At 41.3% G+C, this 19,142-nt stretch overlaps 1 protein-coding gene across 1 annotated transcript in view; it reads left to right on the plus strand.

Moving 5' to 3' along the window:
- Window positions 1-18,999, plus strand: part of LOC141131235 (C-myc promoter-binding protein-like) — a gene marked incomplete in the record, with an annotated part of 198,952 nt that extends 179,953 nt beyond the window's left edge. Inside the window, 6 exon segments of the mRNA XM_073618313.1 lie at window positions 2,429-2,683; window positions 4,660-4,777; window positions 4,858-4,884; window positions 14,653-14,815; window positions 15,685-15,749; window positions 17,849-18,999. Of these exon segments, the coding sequence (XP_073474414.1) occupies window positions 2,429-2,683; window positions 4,660-4,777; window positions 4,858-4,884; window positions 14,653-14,815; window positions 15,685-15,749; window positions 17,849-17,985 (765 nt within the window).
- Window positions 19,000-19,142: the final 143 nt, after the last annotated feature.

Consider the following 19,142-nt stretch of genomic DNA (forward strand, 5'->3'; position numbering starts at 1 on the left):
GGCCCAGAGAAGAGAGAAGATGGCAGCACTTCTGGATCATGTAGCAGATATGGCTTCTTCTTTACACGATGGAACTTTGCCTTACGTTTTTGGATGGCATGGGGGGGAACGGTGTTCACAGTGACTTTTGGAAGTATTCCTGAGCCCATGCAGTGATGTTCATTGGAGTGGTCTGTTTTTAATGTAGTGCCATCTGAGATCCCGAAGATCACGGCCATCCAATATTGCGTTTCGGCCTTGTCCCTTTCTCCAGGATTCTCTGAGGCTGCATTTACACCTGAGCGTTTTCAGCTCGTAAAACGCCCAAAAGACGACCTGCAAGCAAAATCCCATTCATTTCAATGGCACCTGTTCACATCTCAGCGTTTTGTCACCTGAAGCAAAATACCTGAAGCTCAAAAAATTACACAAGCTTCTTTTTGGGCAGATTACAGGCGTTTTTCTGCTTTTTACATTGGTGACCTTTTGACCTGTGCAAAAACGCGTGACTTTCTGCCTGAAAAAAAGAGCATCTTAGAGAGTCAGAGTGCCTCATCCACAGTACATAGTATCATCAAATCAGGTGTGAATGCAGCCTGAATTATTTGATGGTATTATGTACTGTAGATGAGGCACTCTGACTCTCTAAGATGCTCTTTTTATACCCAATCATGATACTGACCTGTTGCAAACCTAAATAGCTGCCAAATGTTCTTCCAGCACTTCCTTGTTAGTACCATTTACTTCGCCAGCTTTTTGTTGCCCTGTCCCAACTTTTTTTGAGACGTGTTGCTGCCATCAGTTTCAGAATTACTTCTTTTTTTTTTTCTTTTTTTTTTTTTTTTTTTTAAAGTGGTCCATTTTCAAGTTTAAACATTTGATATGTTTTCTATTTTCTAGTGTGAATAAAATACGGGTTTATGAGATTTGCAAATTATTGCATTCTGTTTTATGTAGATATTTACTCAACCTCTCAACTTTTTTGGAATTGGGGTTGTATTGGAGTGTGGAACCAGCGAAAGTCATTGTGCTGCAGATGTCCTGTAACTAACTACCATTTTTGTAGTTGTTCAGCTGCTGTGAACATTTGCGGTGCATTGATGTACGGACTTAGAGAGGTCTTAACAGACTACTTAAGCCTTGCTTGAAGGGATTTGTACTTGCTGCTTTTAACTTATTTCGCAAAATACAGGCTGTCTAATTAGTACTTTGTTTTGTTTACATGTAACAATCAGTAGTTTTCGCTAAAATATTGCTTGGAACCCCCAAACATTATTATTATTTATTATTATTATTACTTTTTTTTTTTTTTTTTTTCTTCTTAATTTTTTTTATTATTTTTTTTTTTTTATTATTTTTTTTAAACCAAAGTCCCTAGAGCAGGGGTCTTCAAACTATGGCCCTCCAGTTGTTCAAGAACTACAGTTCCCATGATGCCTAGTCATGTCAGTGAATGTCAGAGTTTTACAATGCCGGGCCGGAGTTTGAAGATCCATGCCCTAGAGAATAAAATGGTGGGTTTTGCGATTTTTTTTTTTTTCAAACACAATAAGTTTTTTTGAATCTTAATGCAAAAAAAAAAAAAACGCAATACATAACCAATTTTTCTAAAATATAAAAGATGATGTTACACCGAGTAAATGGATACCAAACGTGTCACACTTTAAAATTGCGCACGTCCGTACGACGGCGACAAACAGTGTAAATTTTACTATCCATACGCGACACTTTAAAAAGCCTTTTACTTTTTACTTAAAAAAAAAAAAAAAAGCCTTTTACAGGTTACTTTAATTGCTGTCACAAGGAATATAAACATCCTTGTGACAGCAATAGGCATGTGATAGGTACTCTTTATGGAGGGATCTGGGGTCTAGAAGACATTGCTGAACAGGAAGTGGTTAAACTCCAATTTTTTTTTTTTTTTTTTAAACCCAGACAGGCAGGGTTTTTACAACAGAAGAGACCCTAATATTGCAACAACCGCCATTTTTTTTTCTTCTACGGTCTCTGCTAAAAAAATATAAATAAAGATATATCTATCTATCTATCTATATAGATATATATATATGTGTGTGTGTATATATATATCTAATGTTTGGTGGTTCCAAGTAATTTTCTAGCAAAAAAAAAAAAAAAAATGCTGATTTTAACTTGTAAGCAACAAATGTCAGAAAAGATTGGGAGGGGAGTAGAATCACGATTTCGATTGTCTGCTCTAACGTACGCTGAGCCCCGCATGCGCACCTTACCCCACAGAAAAAGGAAATGAAGAAGAATAATAAGAATCTACTAAGCGTCTACTTTTTCCAGTTATAGTACACAACAGGAGGAATATTAGAATATTGAATAAGAATAAAACCCATATTGTGATTGGAACCATATTTTATAGTTTCTTGCTTTGTCCTCATTTTTCCACCTTCTAATATCTTTTTTTTGTTGTTGATAACAGGACTCACTAGAGCTGGACTGGAGGACGCCCCATCCTGAGCCGATTACCGTTCCCTACCTCAGCCCACTTGTAGTATGGAAAGAACTGGAAAGCTTACTGGAGAATGAGGGCGACCCATCCATTACAGTTCCAGGCTTTGTGGATCACCATCCCATCGTTTTCTGGAATTTGGTGTGGTATTTTCGGAGGCTAAACCTTCCCAGCAACCTGCCTGGATTGATCCTTACCTCTGAACATTGTAACAAGCATTCAAAGGTGGGTATAAAGCCCAGGAATCCCGCATACTGGTGTGTTGGTGGCTTAGTCTTCCAGATCCGGGGGCCAGAGTTTATTCCAGAGAATTTTATAATCCTGTTGTCGCATGCTCAGGCTGAAAACTGCATTACTGTAACAGGAAGTAGACAATTAAAGCGTGGTCTGATGAGCTTTTTTTTTTTTTTTTTTTTTTTTTAGCGAATACTTTAACCACTTGACCTCCGGAAGATTTACTCCCCCTTCATGACCAGGCTTTTTTTTTTTTGCTATACGGCACTGCGTTACTTTAACTGACAATTGCGCAGTCACGCAATACTGTACATAAATTCATTTTGTGTCCTATTTTTCCCCACAAATAGAGCTTTCTTTCGATTTGATCACCGCTGCGTTTTTTTTTTTTTTTTTTTTTACTTGCGCTATAAACAAAAAAGGCCGACAAAATATATATATATTTTTTTACTTTCTGCTATAAAACATATCCAATAAATAAAAAAAAAAAATCAAATTTCTTCTTAAATTTAGGCCAATATGTATTCTGCTACATGTTTTTGGTATTAAAAAAAAATCCCAATAAGCATATATTGATTGGTTTTCATAAAAAAGTTATAGCGTCTACAAACTTTGGGATATGTCGGGTGTCTTCCAGCTACGGCTCTCAAGTTGTTTGTGAACTAGAATTCCCATCATGCCTAGTCATGTCTGTGAATGTCAGTTTTACAATGCCTCATGGGACGTGTATAGTTCCGCGACAGCTGGGGGGGGGAGTAGTTTGAAGATCCCTGGTATATATACTGGAATTTTTATTTTAAAAAAATGTTATATTAGTAATGGAGGCGATCAATGACTTACATAGTTACATAGTTAGTAAGGTTGAATAAAGACACAAGTCCATCTAGTTCAACCTGAGTGAGCACCCACATATGTCCTCATCCCTGCACATTGCGTCCCATGAAGACGCCCATCCACTATATTATTATTTGTAGCGAGTTGTAGCGATAGTGCTATATTGCGGCAGACAATCGGACAATAACTGACACTTTTGGCACTTTGTGGGAACCAGTGACACTAATACAGTGATCGGGGCTAAACATCAGGGGGGACACCACGGTTTCAACCGCTACTTTTTGAAAGACTTTCATACCCGTATACCCCACCGGTTTATATCCTACAGTGTATCAGATATAAGACCTACACTGTATTGCCTCCTGTACAGAACACCTGGTCATTACCTTTTTTGTATTGTTTCATCTTGTTAAACGCAATAAAAATATATTTGACTCTAAACATCAGGGGCAATCAAAGGGTCTAGCCAGTGTTTGTGTACTGTGTGTGCTGCTTTCACTAAGGTAAGTGAGGGATTTTATTCCCTACTTTGCAGAGACACACAATCCATCACTTCCCACCTGTCAGAACGAAGCTCTGCATTTCATAGATGGAAGTGTAGAACCACGTATGTGTGTGTGTGTGTGTGTATGTATGTATGTATGTATATATATATATATATATGTGTGTGTGTATGTGTGTATATGTGTGTGTGTGTGTGTATATGTATGTATATATATATATATATATATATATATATGTGTATATATATATATATATATATATATATAATCGTCAAGCAGAGACACAGAACGGAATTCTGCCTATGTAAACAATGCAGAGCTCCGTTCTGACAGGTGGGAAGTGATAGATTGTGTGTCTCTGCAAAGTAGGGAATAAAATCCCTCACTTACCTTAGTAAAAGCAGCACACACAGTAGTATGGCTAGTATATATATATATATATATATATGATGATTCTGCACGGGAGGGTCGTTCTGTAGCAGTAAATCTGCTATAGGGTGGTCCTTAATTGGTTAATTTTGTAACTTCCTGGAGTGGAGCTCCACTTTAATGTATAGACCTTTACACAAATCAGAGGTCGGTGGCTGTGAATATTCTTTGTTTTCATTGTTGCTGTTCTCTTCTCGGCAGATCCCTCGGAGCTCAATATCTGAGGACAGCAAGCATGTCCTTATTCAAGTCTTGTGGGACAATCTGAAACTTCACCAGGATATCCGGCAGCCGCTTTACATTCTGTGGAACACTCTAAGTAAGCTCTCCGCTCCTTCACCTCTAGCCAGGTTCTATCTGGATTCAAGTTTTGATGACTATTAATCTTATTTTCTACAGGTCAAAACTGCGCTGTAGTTTATGAGAGTGAGTTCCCGGTGTTTAATTGGCTGTACAGTGATCTTGTGTCTGTCTTTGCATGACTACTTTTGCCCTGGAGAAGTAATGTGTTGTCACCTGTCCTGCTGATACGAACACATACTCCATAACCCCCCCCAGAGCTTCTTACCAGGCCTTGTATGTGAAGGTGGCTGAAAGAATAATCTTTGTGCTGCCCATAGAAAGGCATGTTGGCCTTTCAGCAAAAAGGGAGAATATGATCGGTTGCCTAAAGCGTTGTAAACCCTTACGTATACAAGTTGTACCTGTTTATCTGCCGCCATCTCTCTCAGCCACAGTTGTTCAAACTGTACAGTTTACACAGCATTTCCGATCATCAGAAGGCAGGGATCAAATGTCGCACGCTGCACAGCAGGGGAGTGTGATCTGAGATCTGGATGGAGGGAAAGGACACACCCTCCTTCTACACAGTCTCATAGGGAAACGTGCACAGCTGAAGCTGTCAATCACAGGCCTGGTGTTGGCATAACCTGTCAGAAGTGACTCATGCAGATAGCAGAGGAAGGATACAGTAGATAGAAATTGTATTTATTTTTAAATTTTTATTACAGGTACTTATAGAACACTGTCCATTTACGCAGGGCGTTACATATATATATATTGTACATTCACTGCCCTCAAGGAGCTAAGGTCCCTAACTCACATTCATACGTACACATACTAGGGCCAATGTAGACAGGAGCCAACTAACCTACCAGTATGTCTTTGGAATGTGGGAGGAAGCCCATGTAGGCACAGGGAGAACATGGGATTCAAACCAACACCCTAGTGCTACCAGACAGTTGGAATTCGAACCAACACCCTAGTGCGACCAGACAGTTGGGATTCGAACCGACAACCTAGTGCTACCAGGCGGTTGGGATTCGAGCCAACGCCCTAGTGCTACCAGGCGGTTGGGATTCGAACCAACGCCCTAGTGCTACCAGGCGGTTGGGATTCGAACCAACGCCCTAGTGCTACCAGGCGGTTGGGATTCGAACCAACGCCCTAGTGCTACCAGGCGGTTGGGATTCAAACCAACGCCCTAGTGCTACCAGGCGGTTGGGATTCGAACCAACACCCTAGTGCTACCAGGCGGTTGGGATTTGAACCAACACCCTAGTGCTACCAGGCAAAAATGCTAGCTACTTAGCAACTGTGTTGCCCACATAGTGTGTTTTTGGGTAGCACATTGGCTAAGTGCTTTGGACTGAGGAAATTACACACTATAGAAGGAAATGCTTTGTTCATTTTTCATTTCAGAGGTTTACAACCACTTTAAAAAGCACAGTTCTTCCGTCACACATTTTCATGTGTGAGACCCATGACCCAATACAGCTATTTTCTCTGCTGGATTTGTAAATGGCAAGCTTTGCCTTGAATATCTCCAGTGACACCCTATTCCACTGGAGAAGGTAACCATGACATTTATTTTCCCTGCAAATCTAAAACCTTTAAAGGAAAAAAAAAATGTAGCTCATAAGGCCTCGTTCACTTGGGGCGTACTTCAACGGACAACTGTGCTAAGGGCTGTCTTTGCCCTCACAGGTGGTGCAGGCAGCTCCTTTCATGTCTTTAGGGAGCAGCGGCTGTATGGACACAGCCGCTGCTCACAATTTGCTATACGTGCAAGTGTGTGTCCCCAAACGCAGACAGGGGGCATTCGGGGGACACACACCCACACCCTCATGAATGTCAAGCAGCGGCTTTGTCCATGCAGCTGCTGTTTCCCATAAGACATGAATGGGACTTCCTGGAGTGCGGATGCACAGAACACCGGTGCATCCCGTGTGGGCAAACACAGCCCTTTACATGGGTGTGCGTTTAACCAGTTCAGACCCGCGCTATAGGCGCAAAATGACTACGGCGCGGCTCTGTTGTTTCGGGAGGCCGTCCTCCCAGAACCACGCCCCCCCGGGGCACACGCTCTGTGATCGTGATGTCTTTTGGACACAGCTGATCACAGATCGCGGTAAAGGGCCAATCACAGCGGCCCTTTACCGCGTGATCAGCTGTGTCCAACCACAGCTGATCACATGTAAACACACTTGCCTGTTATCGGCATTCCTTTCTTCATGCGCTATCGCAGCATGAGGAGGGGGGAGCCGGTAACCAGCAAGTTTGGTAGGACATCTACACTGATAACCCGAGCACTGATTATCAGTGTAGCCCCCTCAGTTCCTATTGGTGAAGGAAAAAATACTTGCAAAATTTTTTTTTTAAAGAAACTTTTTTTTTTTTTTTCCCCGTTTTGTTTATCAAAAAAAAAAAAAAAAGAACCCAGTGGTTATTAAATACCACCAAAAAAAATAATAAAAATGTCTTTTGGGTACAGTGTTGCATGACCGCGCAATTGTCATTCAAAATGTGACAGCGCTGAAAGCTGGAAATTGGCCTGGGCAGGAAGGGGGTGAAAGTGCCCGGTATTGACGTGGTTAAGTACCTTCCGTGTGAACGAGGCCTAAATCTGATACATCGCGCAGTCCTATTATCACTTCTGTGACAGAAGCTCACATGGTGTGCCCAAACACAGCGAAGTTGGAATTCTTGCTCCTTTTGTGTGATTGTGTATGAGCACACCATGACCTGAGCACATCATGGAACACAATGACCAAACTAGGAAAAAAAAGAAAATGAAAAGATTGTCTCGGCAGTGCAGATTTGTCTTCCAGTGTAAACTGTACCGTCAGTCATTTTAGTGCCAATGCCTCTGCTGCATGCCTGTGTGTGGTGCTCCATCTTTATGCCACGCTCCGATCTGTGCTGTTGGATTTCCTTACATGAGTTTTGTTGGCTCAGATAACGGATGTCCGGGGAACACTCATGTGGTGTTGAAAACCTGCACTGAGATCTGAGAGCCGTGTATGTTTTGTGCTGTATGCAGTTTATTTTTATTGTTTTCATTCCTTTACAATCTTGAACAAAAAAGGTTATTTTATAGGTTTGATAAAGCACAATGAGGTCGATTTACTAAAACTGGAGAGTGCAAAATCTGGTGCAGCTCTGCATGGTGGCCAATCAGCTTCTATCTTCAGCTTGTTCAATTAAAGGAGAAGTTCACGTTTCATAACATGTTACACCAGAGCTGCACGATTCTGGGAAACATAAGAATTACAATTTTTTTGCTTAGAATAAAGATCACGATTCTCTCACAATTTTCCCGGCGTAACATCATCTTTCACATTATACAATAAAATTGGGCTAACTTTACTGTTTAGTTTTTTTTAATTCATTAAAGGGGTTGTAAAGGTTCGTGTTTTTTTCACCTTAATGCATCCTATGCATTAAGGTGAAAAAACACCTGTCAGTGACCGCCCCCCCCCCCCCCGTTTTACTTACCTGAGCCCTCAAACTTGTCCGCTGTGTCTCTGCTAGGGGGTTTTCGGCTGTTGATTGGATAGTTTTATAGCAGCGCAGCCATTGGCTCCCGCTGCTGTCAATCAAATCCAATGACGCGGGGGGCGGGGCCAAGTCCTGCATTCAGCGTCTATGGACGCCGAATGCTGGACTCGGGAGCACGCCCGCAAGGTAACCCCTCGGGAGAGCGCTTCTCCTAGGGGGTTATCTGATGTGGAGAGGAGCCAAGAGACCTGCCGAGGGACCCAAGAAGAGCAGGTTTGGGGCCACTCTGTGCAAAACGAGCTGCACAGTGGAGGTAAGTATGATATGTTTGTTATTTTTTTTTTTTTTTTTTTTTTTTTTAAACATGAACCTTTTAGTGTCACTTTTAAAGTGTATTTTTTTTTCCTCAAAAATTGCATTTGAAAGACCGCTGCGCAAATACAGTGTGACATAAAATATTGCAACAACCATTACATTATATAACAACCAAACAACAACAACCAAACTATATATATATATATATATATATATATATATATATATATATATATATATATATATATATATTATTATTATTATTATTATTATTCAGGATTTATATAGCGCCAACAGTTTACGCAGCGCTTTACAATATAAAAGGGAGACAATACAGTTATAATACAATACAATACAATAGGATTAAGAGGGCCCTGCTCAGAAGAGCTTACAATCTAATAGGGTGGGGCAGGTGGTACAAAAGGTTGTAACTGTGGGGAATGAGCTGGTGGAAGTGGTAGGAGATTAGTTGGAGACGTGATAGGCTTTCCTGAAGAGATGAGTTTTCAGGGATTGCCTGAAGGTAGCAAGAGTAGGGGCTAGCCGGATAGATGGAGGTAGCGAGTTCCAGAGGATGGGAGAGGCTCTGGAGAAATCCTGGAGACGAGCATGGGAGGAGGAGATGAGAGAGCTTGAAAGCAGGAGGTCTTGAGAAGAGCGGAGAGGACGATTTGGGTGATATTTGGAGACAAGATTAGTGATGTAGCTTGGGGCAGAGTTGTGAATGGCTTTGTATGTTGTGGTTAGAATTTTGAATTTAATTCGCTGGGTGATTGGGAGCCAGTGTAGGGATTGAAGTAGAGGGTTGGCAGACACTGAGCGGTTGGTAAGGTGGATAAGTCTGGCAGCAGCATTCATGATAGACTGAAGAGGGGATAGCCTATGGAGCGGTAGGCCAATGAGAAGGGAGTTGCAATAGTCAAGGCGAGAGATAACAAGGGAGTGAATGAGGAGCTTGGTGGTTTCATTTGTTAAAAAAGGGCGAATTTTAGAGATGTTACGGAGGTGAATTCTACAAACTTTTGACAATGATTGGATTTGAGGCTGAAATGACAAGTCGGAGTCTAGGATCACACCTAGTACCCTGGCGTGAGGGGAGGGACTGATGGTTGCATTGTTGATTTTGATGGAAAAGTCATGGAGGGGGGCACGGGCGGGGGGGAATATTAATAGCTCAGTTTTAGAGAGATTTAGTTTAAGGAAGTGGTGCGACATCCATGCTGATATGTCAGTTAGTAAGTTAGTAATGCGAGAGGAGACTGAAGGAGTGAGGTGAGGAGTAGACAGATAGATTTGGGTGTCATCAGCGTATAAGTGGTATTGGAAGCCGTGGGCAGTTATTAGGTGACCAAGGGAGGTAGTGTAGATAGAGAAGAGAAGGGGTCCAAGAACCGAGCCTTGGGGGACCCCCACAGAAAGGGGCAATGGAGAGGAGGAGACAGAGTTGTAGGTGACACTGAAGGAGCGCTGTGATAAATAGCCAAATAGCCATATATAAAATGTTTGGGGGTTCTAAGTGATTTTCTAGCAAAAAATAATGATTTTAACTTGAAACCCACGAGTGTCAGAAAAAGGTTTAGTCTTTAAGTGGTTAAACTTCCCTCCATTTACAGACCGAAGTTCATTCCTTTGATCTAAAGAACAAAACGTTACAATGTTTATAGTTGGGTCCGTGAATGGGATACTACGAGGTCTGGCAGCCTTTTGTGGTAGCGTTCATTTCGTTGACTAAAATATTTTCGTAAACTAAATTAATACTGTCACGGAACGTCCCACACTCCGCTTGAGTGCTTCCGTCATATACCACTTCCTCCCAGTCTGTATACAGATATCAGATATTCCATCCTCTCTGAGCAGAAAACAAGGCGACACTTGCTTCACTGCTAACATGGACTGTTTATTATGAATCAAAGTTACAAGACTTTATATGCCGTTGGAACCTCCTCTAACAATACAACTGTAACCTAATTAACATGAGCTAATTATCTAATCCTTTATACAGCCTAGGTGACTGAGACATGACCTTTCGCCCAGACTTGTGGTCACCGAGCTTCATACAGTTAATTAACACAATATCAGTCGTCCCGTCTCCTACATTGTATAGAGGACAATGTCATTAGCTCATTCAATTAACATAAACACAGGTTGATGACACCAGCATCTCCTCACAGGATGTGTCCCAACAGAATGAATCCATTGAAAATCCAGGGCCCATAATCAAAAGGCAACAGGCTTGCATACAGTCCTCTCCAACAGCCTCTGTCCCGGCTAGGTCTGTGACAAATACTATTTTAGTCTACTAAAATACAACTAAAACAATTGAGATGACTAAAAAATACGACTAAAACTAAAATGGCATTTTGGTAAAAAGACTATGACTAAAACTGAATTGAAATTTTATGCCAAAATTAACACTGCACTACCACATAAGACTATGTAGGGGGCATCTACTAAGCTGCAAAAAGAAAAAGGCTTTTCTTATTTTTTTTCCTTAACCACTTAAGGACCGAGCCTCTTTTTGAGATGTGTTGTTTACAAGTTAAAAACTGGGTTTTTTTGCTAGAAAATTACTTAGAACCCCCAAACATTATACATTTTTTTTTTCTAACACCCTGGAGATTTAAATGGCGGTCATTGCAATACTTTGTCACACCGTATTTGCGCAGCGGTCTTACAAGCGCACTTTTTTTGGAAAAAATACACTTTTTTGAATTAAAAAATAAGACAACCGTAAAGTTAGCCCAATTTTTTTTATATTGTGAAAGATAATGTTATGCCGAGTAAATTGATACCCAACATGTCACGCTTCAAAATTGCGCCCGCTCATGGAATGGCGACAAACTTTTACCCTTAATATCTCCATAGGTGACGTTTTAAAAAATTCTACAGGTTGCATGTTTTGCGTTACAGAGAAGGTCTAGGGCTAGAATTATTGCTCTCTCTCTACCAATCGCAGCGATAACTCATATGTGTGGTTTGAACACCGTTTTCATATGCGGGCGCTACTCACATATGCGTTCGCTTCTGCCCGCGAGCTCAGTGGGACGGGGCGCGTTTAAAAAAAAAAAAAAATTCGTATTTATTTTACCTTTTATTTTTTATTTTTACACTGTTCTTTTGAGAAAAAAAATGGTGTCACTTTTATTCCTATTACAAGGGATATAAACATCCCTTGTAATAGAAAAAAGTATGACAGGACCTCTTAAATATGAATTCTGGGCTCAAAAAGACCTCAGATCTCATATTTACACTAAAATGCAATAAAAAAAAAAAAATCTTAAAAACTGGAAATTTCTTTAGTTATTTTTATATTTTCAAGTTGTACTTCTGCTTGTCAAAAAGCAATACTTTTGTTTTGTTTATGAAACTTTTATTTATAAAGACGTTATATATGACAACGGCTAAATCTGTGTCTGTAGTGAATGTTCAACCCCCAAATACCATAAATAATGTTTTTCAATTTTTACTCTAGGGGTAAATAAATGAGTTCGACAATTCCAAAGAAATGCTTAAAAAATGCATTCAAATTTAACTAAACCTATTAGATTTTTTTTTAGTTGACTAAAATGTACCTGAATATTAGTCGACTATAATACGACTAAAACTAAAACGATTCAGATGACTAAAATACTAAAACTAAAATGGTATTTTAGTCAAAAGACTATGACGAAAAATATATTGAAATTTGTCAAAATGAACACCTCTTTGCGGCTATCAGCTTGTGGTTTTCAGTGAACTACCGCGGCGCTGTTGTAGTTCATTCAAGTGGCGTTCCACCCAAAAGTGGAAATTCCGCTCATTTGTCTCCTCTCCCCCCCCCCCCCCCCCCCTCCGGTGCCACACATTGGCACCTTTCGGGGTGGGGGAGCGGATACATGTCTTTGAGTTACTTAAGACCGTTTTGAGTTACAGAGGTGTACAATGTGAACACTGTTTTCATATGCGGGTGCGACTAACATATGCGTTCGCTTCTGCGCACAAGCTCGGCGCGACGGGGTGCTTTAAATTTTTTTTCTTATTTACTTTTTTATTTTTTATTTTTACACTGTCCTTTTAAAGGAAAAAAATCTGGGTCACTTTTATTACTAGTACAAGGAATGTAAACATCCCTTGTAATAGAAAAAAAGCATGACAGGACCTCTTTAATGTGAGATTTGGGGGGTCAAAAAGACCTCAGATCTCATATTTACACTTAAATGCAATAAAAAATAAATAAATAAATGTCTTTAAAATAAATTAAAAAATGTCCCCTTTAAGACCATTGGACAGAAGTGACATTTGATGCCGCTTCCGTCATCCAATGTTATGGAGCCGAGTGGGGAGGGGCATCTTTCCCTCACTTGGCTCCATGTCTCAGAAGGGAGAGGACGGAATCAGCTCCGGTAAGCGGCGGAGACTACCAGAGCGCGGCGGAAGGGGGGGGTCCTCTCCCGCCCACGATAAAAGTGATCTTGCGGCGAATCTGCCGCGGAGACCACTTTTTTATCAGAAAGAGGACCGTCCGCCGTTTAAGATAGCTGCCATAGCCCCTGGTATTCTACGTCAAAGTACTGACGTAAAACGACGGCAGGCGTTTCGTGAGTTCAGCCTTGCTCTTCAGGGGTTGATGCATAGACATAATCTGTAAAGTAAAATGGTTAAAAGCTATAACCTAGTAATGAACATGGAAATGTATGAATCAGACTAAGGGATCCATATTCACAGAGATGCAGGATGCTGCATTGACCAAGTCCCACCGGTAGCCAACATACATGCCCAATCACTCTGGTGAGCTCTGCTACTACAGTGATTGCTGCTGGCTTCCGGGTTCTGTATTAAGAAGCTGCCCTACTGCAGAGTGAACCGCTCGCTTGGCATGGGTGCCATTTGGAGAACATTTTGCGTTTTCTGAATGAATGCAAAGCATCCTCTCCAAAGGAATGAGGCAAGGCAATGATGTCACAGTCTCCACATGTGTTCGTTCTTCGCTTTCTTTTTTTTTTTTTTTTTTTTTTTTTTTTTTTTTGCTTTTTTGGGAAATCTGAAAATTCGGATTTAGAAATATTGAATTTCGAATTAGGAATTTCAAATTTCCGAATTTCTAAATCTGAAAAAAAGAAAGAAAATCAGTAACGTTCGAAATAATAGCTCACTAATAATAACTAACTATTAAATTATAGGTATTGGAATTTCCTTTCAAATTTGACTGTTTGTGATCGTAACGAATACAAATTTATCCGAAATAATGAATGCCGCATCTAAATAAATGGAATGTTACAAATGAATAATAATAAAAAGGTTTTATTATTATTATTTATTATTATTAGATTGTTACGTTCCATTTGTTTAGATGCAGCATTCATTAATTCAGATCATTCGTAACTTCGGATAAATTCGTACTCGTTACGTTCACTAACAGACAAATTTGAAAGGAAATTCCAATACCTATAATTTAATATTTATTAGTTATTTCAGATTTTCATTCTTTTGAATTTTCAGATTTTCATTCTTATTTTTGGATTTTCAAATTTCCGAATTATAAAATTTTCAAATTTATGAAATTTCCAAAATTCTAAATTTCGGAAATTGTAAAATTCTACATTTTGGAAATTCGGTATTCGGAAAATTCTACGTTTCGTAAAATTGGAAAATTCTACGTTTCGTAAAATTGGAAAATTCTAAGTGTCGGGAAATTCTAAGTGTCGGGAAATTCTAAGTGTCGGGAAATTCTAAGTGTCGGGAAATTCTAAGTGTCGCTAAGCAGCAGGGCAGCCGTACAATGATGGACCTGGATGCCAGTGGAGATGATGGGACTAGCAGTGCCTACTAGAGAGATTTCCAGCTTCTACATGGATTGGCTCAGTATGGCACATTCATTTTAACACTGGTGCAACCTGGAACCATACAAAAAAAAAAAAAAAAAAAAAGTCCTACCTAAATTTTGGCTTTAAATTTAAGAAGTGAGTATGACTGTTTTCTTGCTGTCTGTGAGGTGCACACTAATAAAGTTGTGGTGTCTGTGAGGTGCACACTAATAAAGTTGTGGTGTCTGTGATGTGCACACTAATAAAGTTGTGGTCTCTGTGATGTGCACACTAATAAAGTTGTGTCTGTTTGCAGCCCAAGAACATCCTCTGGCTCTTGCACAGCAGAAGGAGGATGAAAACGTGGATCAGGAGTTTCTGCAAGGCCTAGTGAAGAGCATCAAGAACAACAATGTTTATGGGCCTATGAGCCAAATTCTCCAGTCCCTGCAGCACAGTCACAAAGCAACACGGCAGAGGTACTGTAACAACCAGAAGATTTTTATACTGCTATCATGGTTGTAGAGCCAAGGAGAAGCAACTACTTGTTTTATAGTGCAGATTCTGTGGGTGTAGCAGCAGAAATCGTTTAACAAGGTGACTAAGGGCTCGTTCACATGTGCTGTTATCTCTGTAGAGCAAGCCACGTTCAGAGAGCTTTTGACAGGAGGTGTTGTATCTCCTCCTCACTGCCTGCCCTTATCCCCTTGAGCCCCACGCTAGGGCATCCAATTCATTTGAACAGGGCCGCTGTAACAAGCACCCTGCAAGTATGTGCAATGCAATTGAGTGAATAGCACTCCATTGCGGGGCCTAAACAGCAGCCCTATTTACTTGAATGTATTACACTTGGCACTACGCCTAGCGACAGAAGGTATCATTCCTGCTGCGGCGTGCCATGGCATGTGTACGCCCCTGGCCTCTGCAGCTAATGGGGAAGCGGTTATGGGGGTGGTTAAAAAAAAATATGGCTCAACTACAGGGTTTTACAGCCCCTCAACTGCTAGTGTGAAGAAGCCATATAAGAAGAGCCGATGTCAGCTAATTGGCTTGAACACATAGAGCTCTAAACGCGAGTACCGCTCAGTACAGCATCCAGCCACCTCATTTTTTTAGCCTGCCATAGATTCTGCACCTACGCCTCTGTGTCCCCCAAATATACCATGATATGGAGCACATGTGCCAAACTGCCCCCTTTATGCCTTAGACATATATTGTATGTGTTGTGTGTGTGTGGGGGGGGGGGGGGGGAGTATGGCCCAATGTAATAACCTGGTGTAATACCTGCGAACTGTATGATAAATGTTTGTGTTTTGCAGATTTCACATGTATTCTCTTTGTTTTGTAGGAGTTTATACAGAGAGATTCTCTTCTTGTCTCTGGTTGCCCTCGGAAGAGATAACATTGACATAGGTGAGATTTGTGTGTTACCCGATCCAGTGGCGGCTGGTGTTTTTTTGTTTGGGGGGGCAAAAAAAAACCCCACCCCTCTCGCTTTCTGCCGGTCCACCGGCACTACCCCATCTAGGTGGCAGGCACAAAGGGCATGAAAAAGAACCGCTGCTCCAGGTGTATAAAGATAAGGTTAATTGGAGTATCTTGCAGAGTGCTAACCCGGCCCGCCTCCGCGGGAAACTTTGAAAGAGGAAAGGAAAGGCTGCACATCCAGAACTTCCGATTGCCTTTTATCTAGTTTCACAAAGATAACACCAAAGACACCAAATCGTGGTCACGTAGACGCGTTTCACACATCTTGTGCTTAATCATGATTAAGCACAAGATGTATGTGTGAAATGTGACAACAGTGAAGAAATGACACTTTGCTACAATGTAAAGTAGTGAGTGTACAGCTTGTATAACAGTGTAAAATTGCTGTCCCCTCAAAATAACTCAACACACAGCCATTAATGTCTAAACCGCTGGCAACAAAAGTCAGTACACCCCTAAGTGAAAATGTCCAAATTGGGCCCAATTAGCCATTTTCCCTCCCCAGTGTCATGTGACTCATTAGTGTTACAAGGACGCAGGTGTGTTAAATTTTGGTGTTATCGCTCTAACGCTCTCATACTGGTCACTGGAAGTTCAACATGGCACCTCATGGCAAAGAACTCTCTGAGGATCTGAAAAAAAAAAATTGTTGCTCTACATAAAGATGGCCTATGTTATAACAAGATAGGCAAGACCCTGAAACTGAGCTGCAGCACAGTGGCCATACAGCAGTTTAACAGGACAGGTTCCACTCAGAACAGGCCTCGTCATGGTCAACCAAAAAGTCGAGTGCACGTGCTCAGCGTCATATCCAGAGGTTGTCTTTGAGAAATGGACATATGAGTGCTGCCAGCATTGCTGCAGAGGTTGTAGGGGTGGGGGGTCAGCCTGTCAGTGCCCAGACCATACGCCGCACACTGCATCAAATTGGTCTGCATGGCTGTCGTCTCAGAAGGAAGCCTCTTCTAAAGATGATGCACAAGAAAGCCTGCAAAAAGTTTGCTGAAGACGAGCAGACTAAGGACATGGATTACTGGAACCATGTCCTGTGGTCTGATGAGACCAAGATAAACTTATTTGGTTCAGATGGTGACAAGCGTGTGTGGCGGCAACCAGGTGAGGAGGACAAAGACAAGTGTGTCTTTAGTCAAGCATGGTGGTGGAAGTGTCAAGTGTGTCCATAGTCAAGCATGGTGGTGGGAATGTCATGGTCTGGGGCTGCATGAGTGCTGCCGGCACTGGGGAGCTACAGATCATTGAGGGAACCATGAATGTCAACATGTACTGTGACATACTGAAGCAGAGCATGATCCCCTCCCTTCAGAGACTGGGCCGCAGGGCAGTATTCCAACATAACGACCCCAAACACACCTCCAAGATGACCACTGCCTTGCTAAAGAAGCTGAGGGTAAAGGTGATGGACTGGCCAAGCATGTCTCCAGACCTAAACCTTATTGAGCATCTGTGGGGCATCCTCAAACGGAAGGTGGAGGAGCGCAAGGTCTCTAACATCCACCAGCGCTGTGATGTGGTCATGGAGGAGTGGAAGAGGACTCCGGTGACAACCTGTGGAGCTTTGGTGAACTCCATGCCCAAGAGGGTTAAGGCAGTGCTGAAAAATAATGGTGACCACACAAAATATTGAAACTTGGGCCCAATTTGGACATTTTCACTTAGGGGTGTACTCACTTTTGTTGCCAGCGGTTTAGACATTAAAGGCTGTGTGTTGAGTTATTTTGAGGGGACAGCAAATTTACACTGTTATACAAGCTGTACACTCAATACTTTACATTGTAGCAAAGTGTCATTTCTTCAGTGTTGTCACATGAAAAGATAGAAGAAAAGATTTACCAAAATGTGAGGGGTGTACTCACTTTTGTAAGATACTGTATATACATAGTGTTTGGGGGTTATAAGTAATTTTCTAGCAAAAAATTCTGATCTAAACTTGTAAACAAAAAGTGCCAGAAAAAGCCTGGTCCTTAAGTGGTTAAATAATATATATTCTCACTGCTCTCTTCCAGATGTATTTGACCGGGAATACAAAGCCGCTTATGACCGACTGAGCCCCGAGCAAGCGAAATGCACCCAGATCTGCGACCGTCCCCCCAGCACAGGCGTCACAGAATGCAGGAGAATCTTCGGGCAGCCATTCCTCTGAGCGTCTTCTGGTCCTCATCGTTTTCATAGCTAACATGCGGCAGATCTCGACACCCCCCCGCGCGTGTCCGATGAGATCCAGCATTGTGAACAAGCAATACAGGAAGATTTTCACTCTAGCGAATGGGGCCTGCGTGAGAATCGAGTTATGGAAGAAAAGCAGGGTAGCCTTCTCTTAGGCTTGAAGTTCAGGTCCTTTATTAAAAAAAGGAGGAAGACGAGAGATCCACATCATTCCGAGTGTTGTAGTTTACACAGAATATTTATATTTAATGTTATAAAAAATCTTTGCGTAAAATAGGGTTTTCAAATGCCTAGTAAAGTCATGATTTAATTTTATTTTCTGGAAAGTTACCGAGCGAAGAAAATGTTTTATAAAGCGGTATGTTACTATGCCCCCATTGGTGGGGCTCCTTTTTAATCTGTCATCTCCTAATTTATTTTTTGCCTCCTTGGCACTGTTGTTTTTTTTAGTTTGAAGCAATTTAAGAAAAACATGTTTCAGCCCCTACTCGGTTTAGTTGGTGGCAACATCCAGAAGCTGGCAGCAGATCGCGGGATTTGTGGTTCAGCAGCCGCTTTGAGTTGCCTCCCATGGTGTTTATTTTATTTTATTTTTTATATATATATATAAAATATTTGACACTTCATCTCTATTTCTGGATCAGCAATAAATACACTAATTCCATATAGGTTAAAAATGATGCAGAAGCTTTAGCTGTGATGGAGGAGAACCCCTCTGGAGCTAATAATTCTAGAGCGACATATATATGTATCATCCTCCGTATTGCTTCCTTGTCCTCCACATTTTATCTTTGGGATATGTCCCACGGCTTTGCGGTACTAGAAAGCAGAATCGTTCTTTATTCTCCTGTGTACAAATTAAACAATTTGTATAATGTGAAAGGAACCATGACATTTAAAGTGGTTGAAACCCCTCCTTAACCGTCCCAAGCAATCCTTGTTGTAGTAAAAAGTGATTGATTTGCCCCAAAATACAAAAAAAAAAATCAAATTTTTTTTTTCTATCCTTTTGAGATGATTTACTCCACATCACGTAACCGCAGTCCCCCAAACGGCAGCCAGTGGGCGCGTGTACAGTGAGAGCTAGCGCCGTCACTTCCGCAAGTGATATGCACCTGCTGCTCTGTGGCCGGC

Source organism: Aquarana catesbeiana, linkage group LG03, assembly GCF_042186555.1.
Source record: "Aquarana catesbeiana isolate 2022-GZ linkage group LG03, ASM4218655v1, whole genome shotgun sequence".
Taxonomy (NCBI): domain Eukaryota; kingdom Metazoa; phylum Chordata; class Amphibia; order Anura; family Ranidae; genus Aquarana; species Aquarana catesbeiana.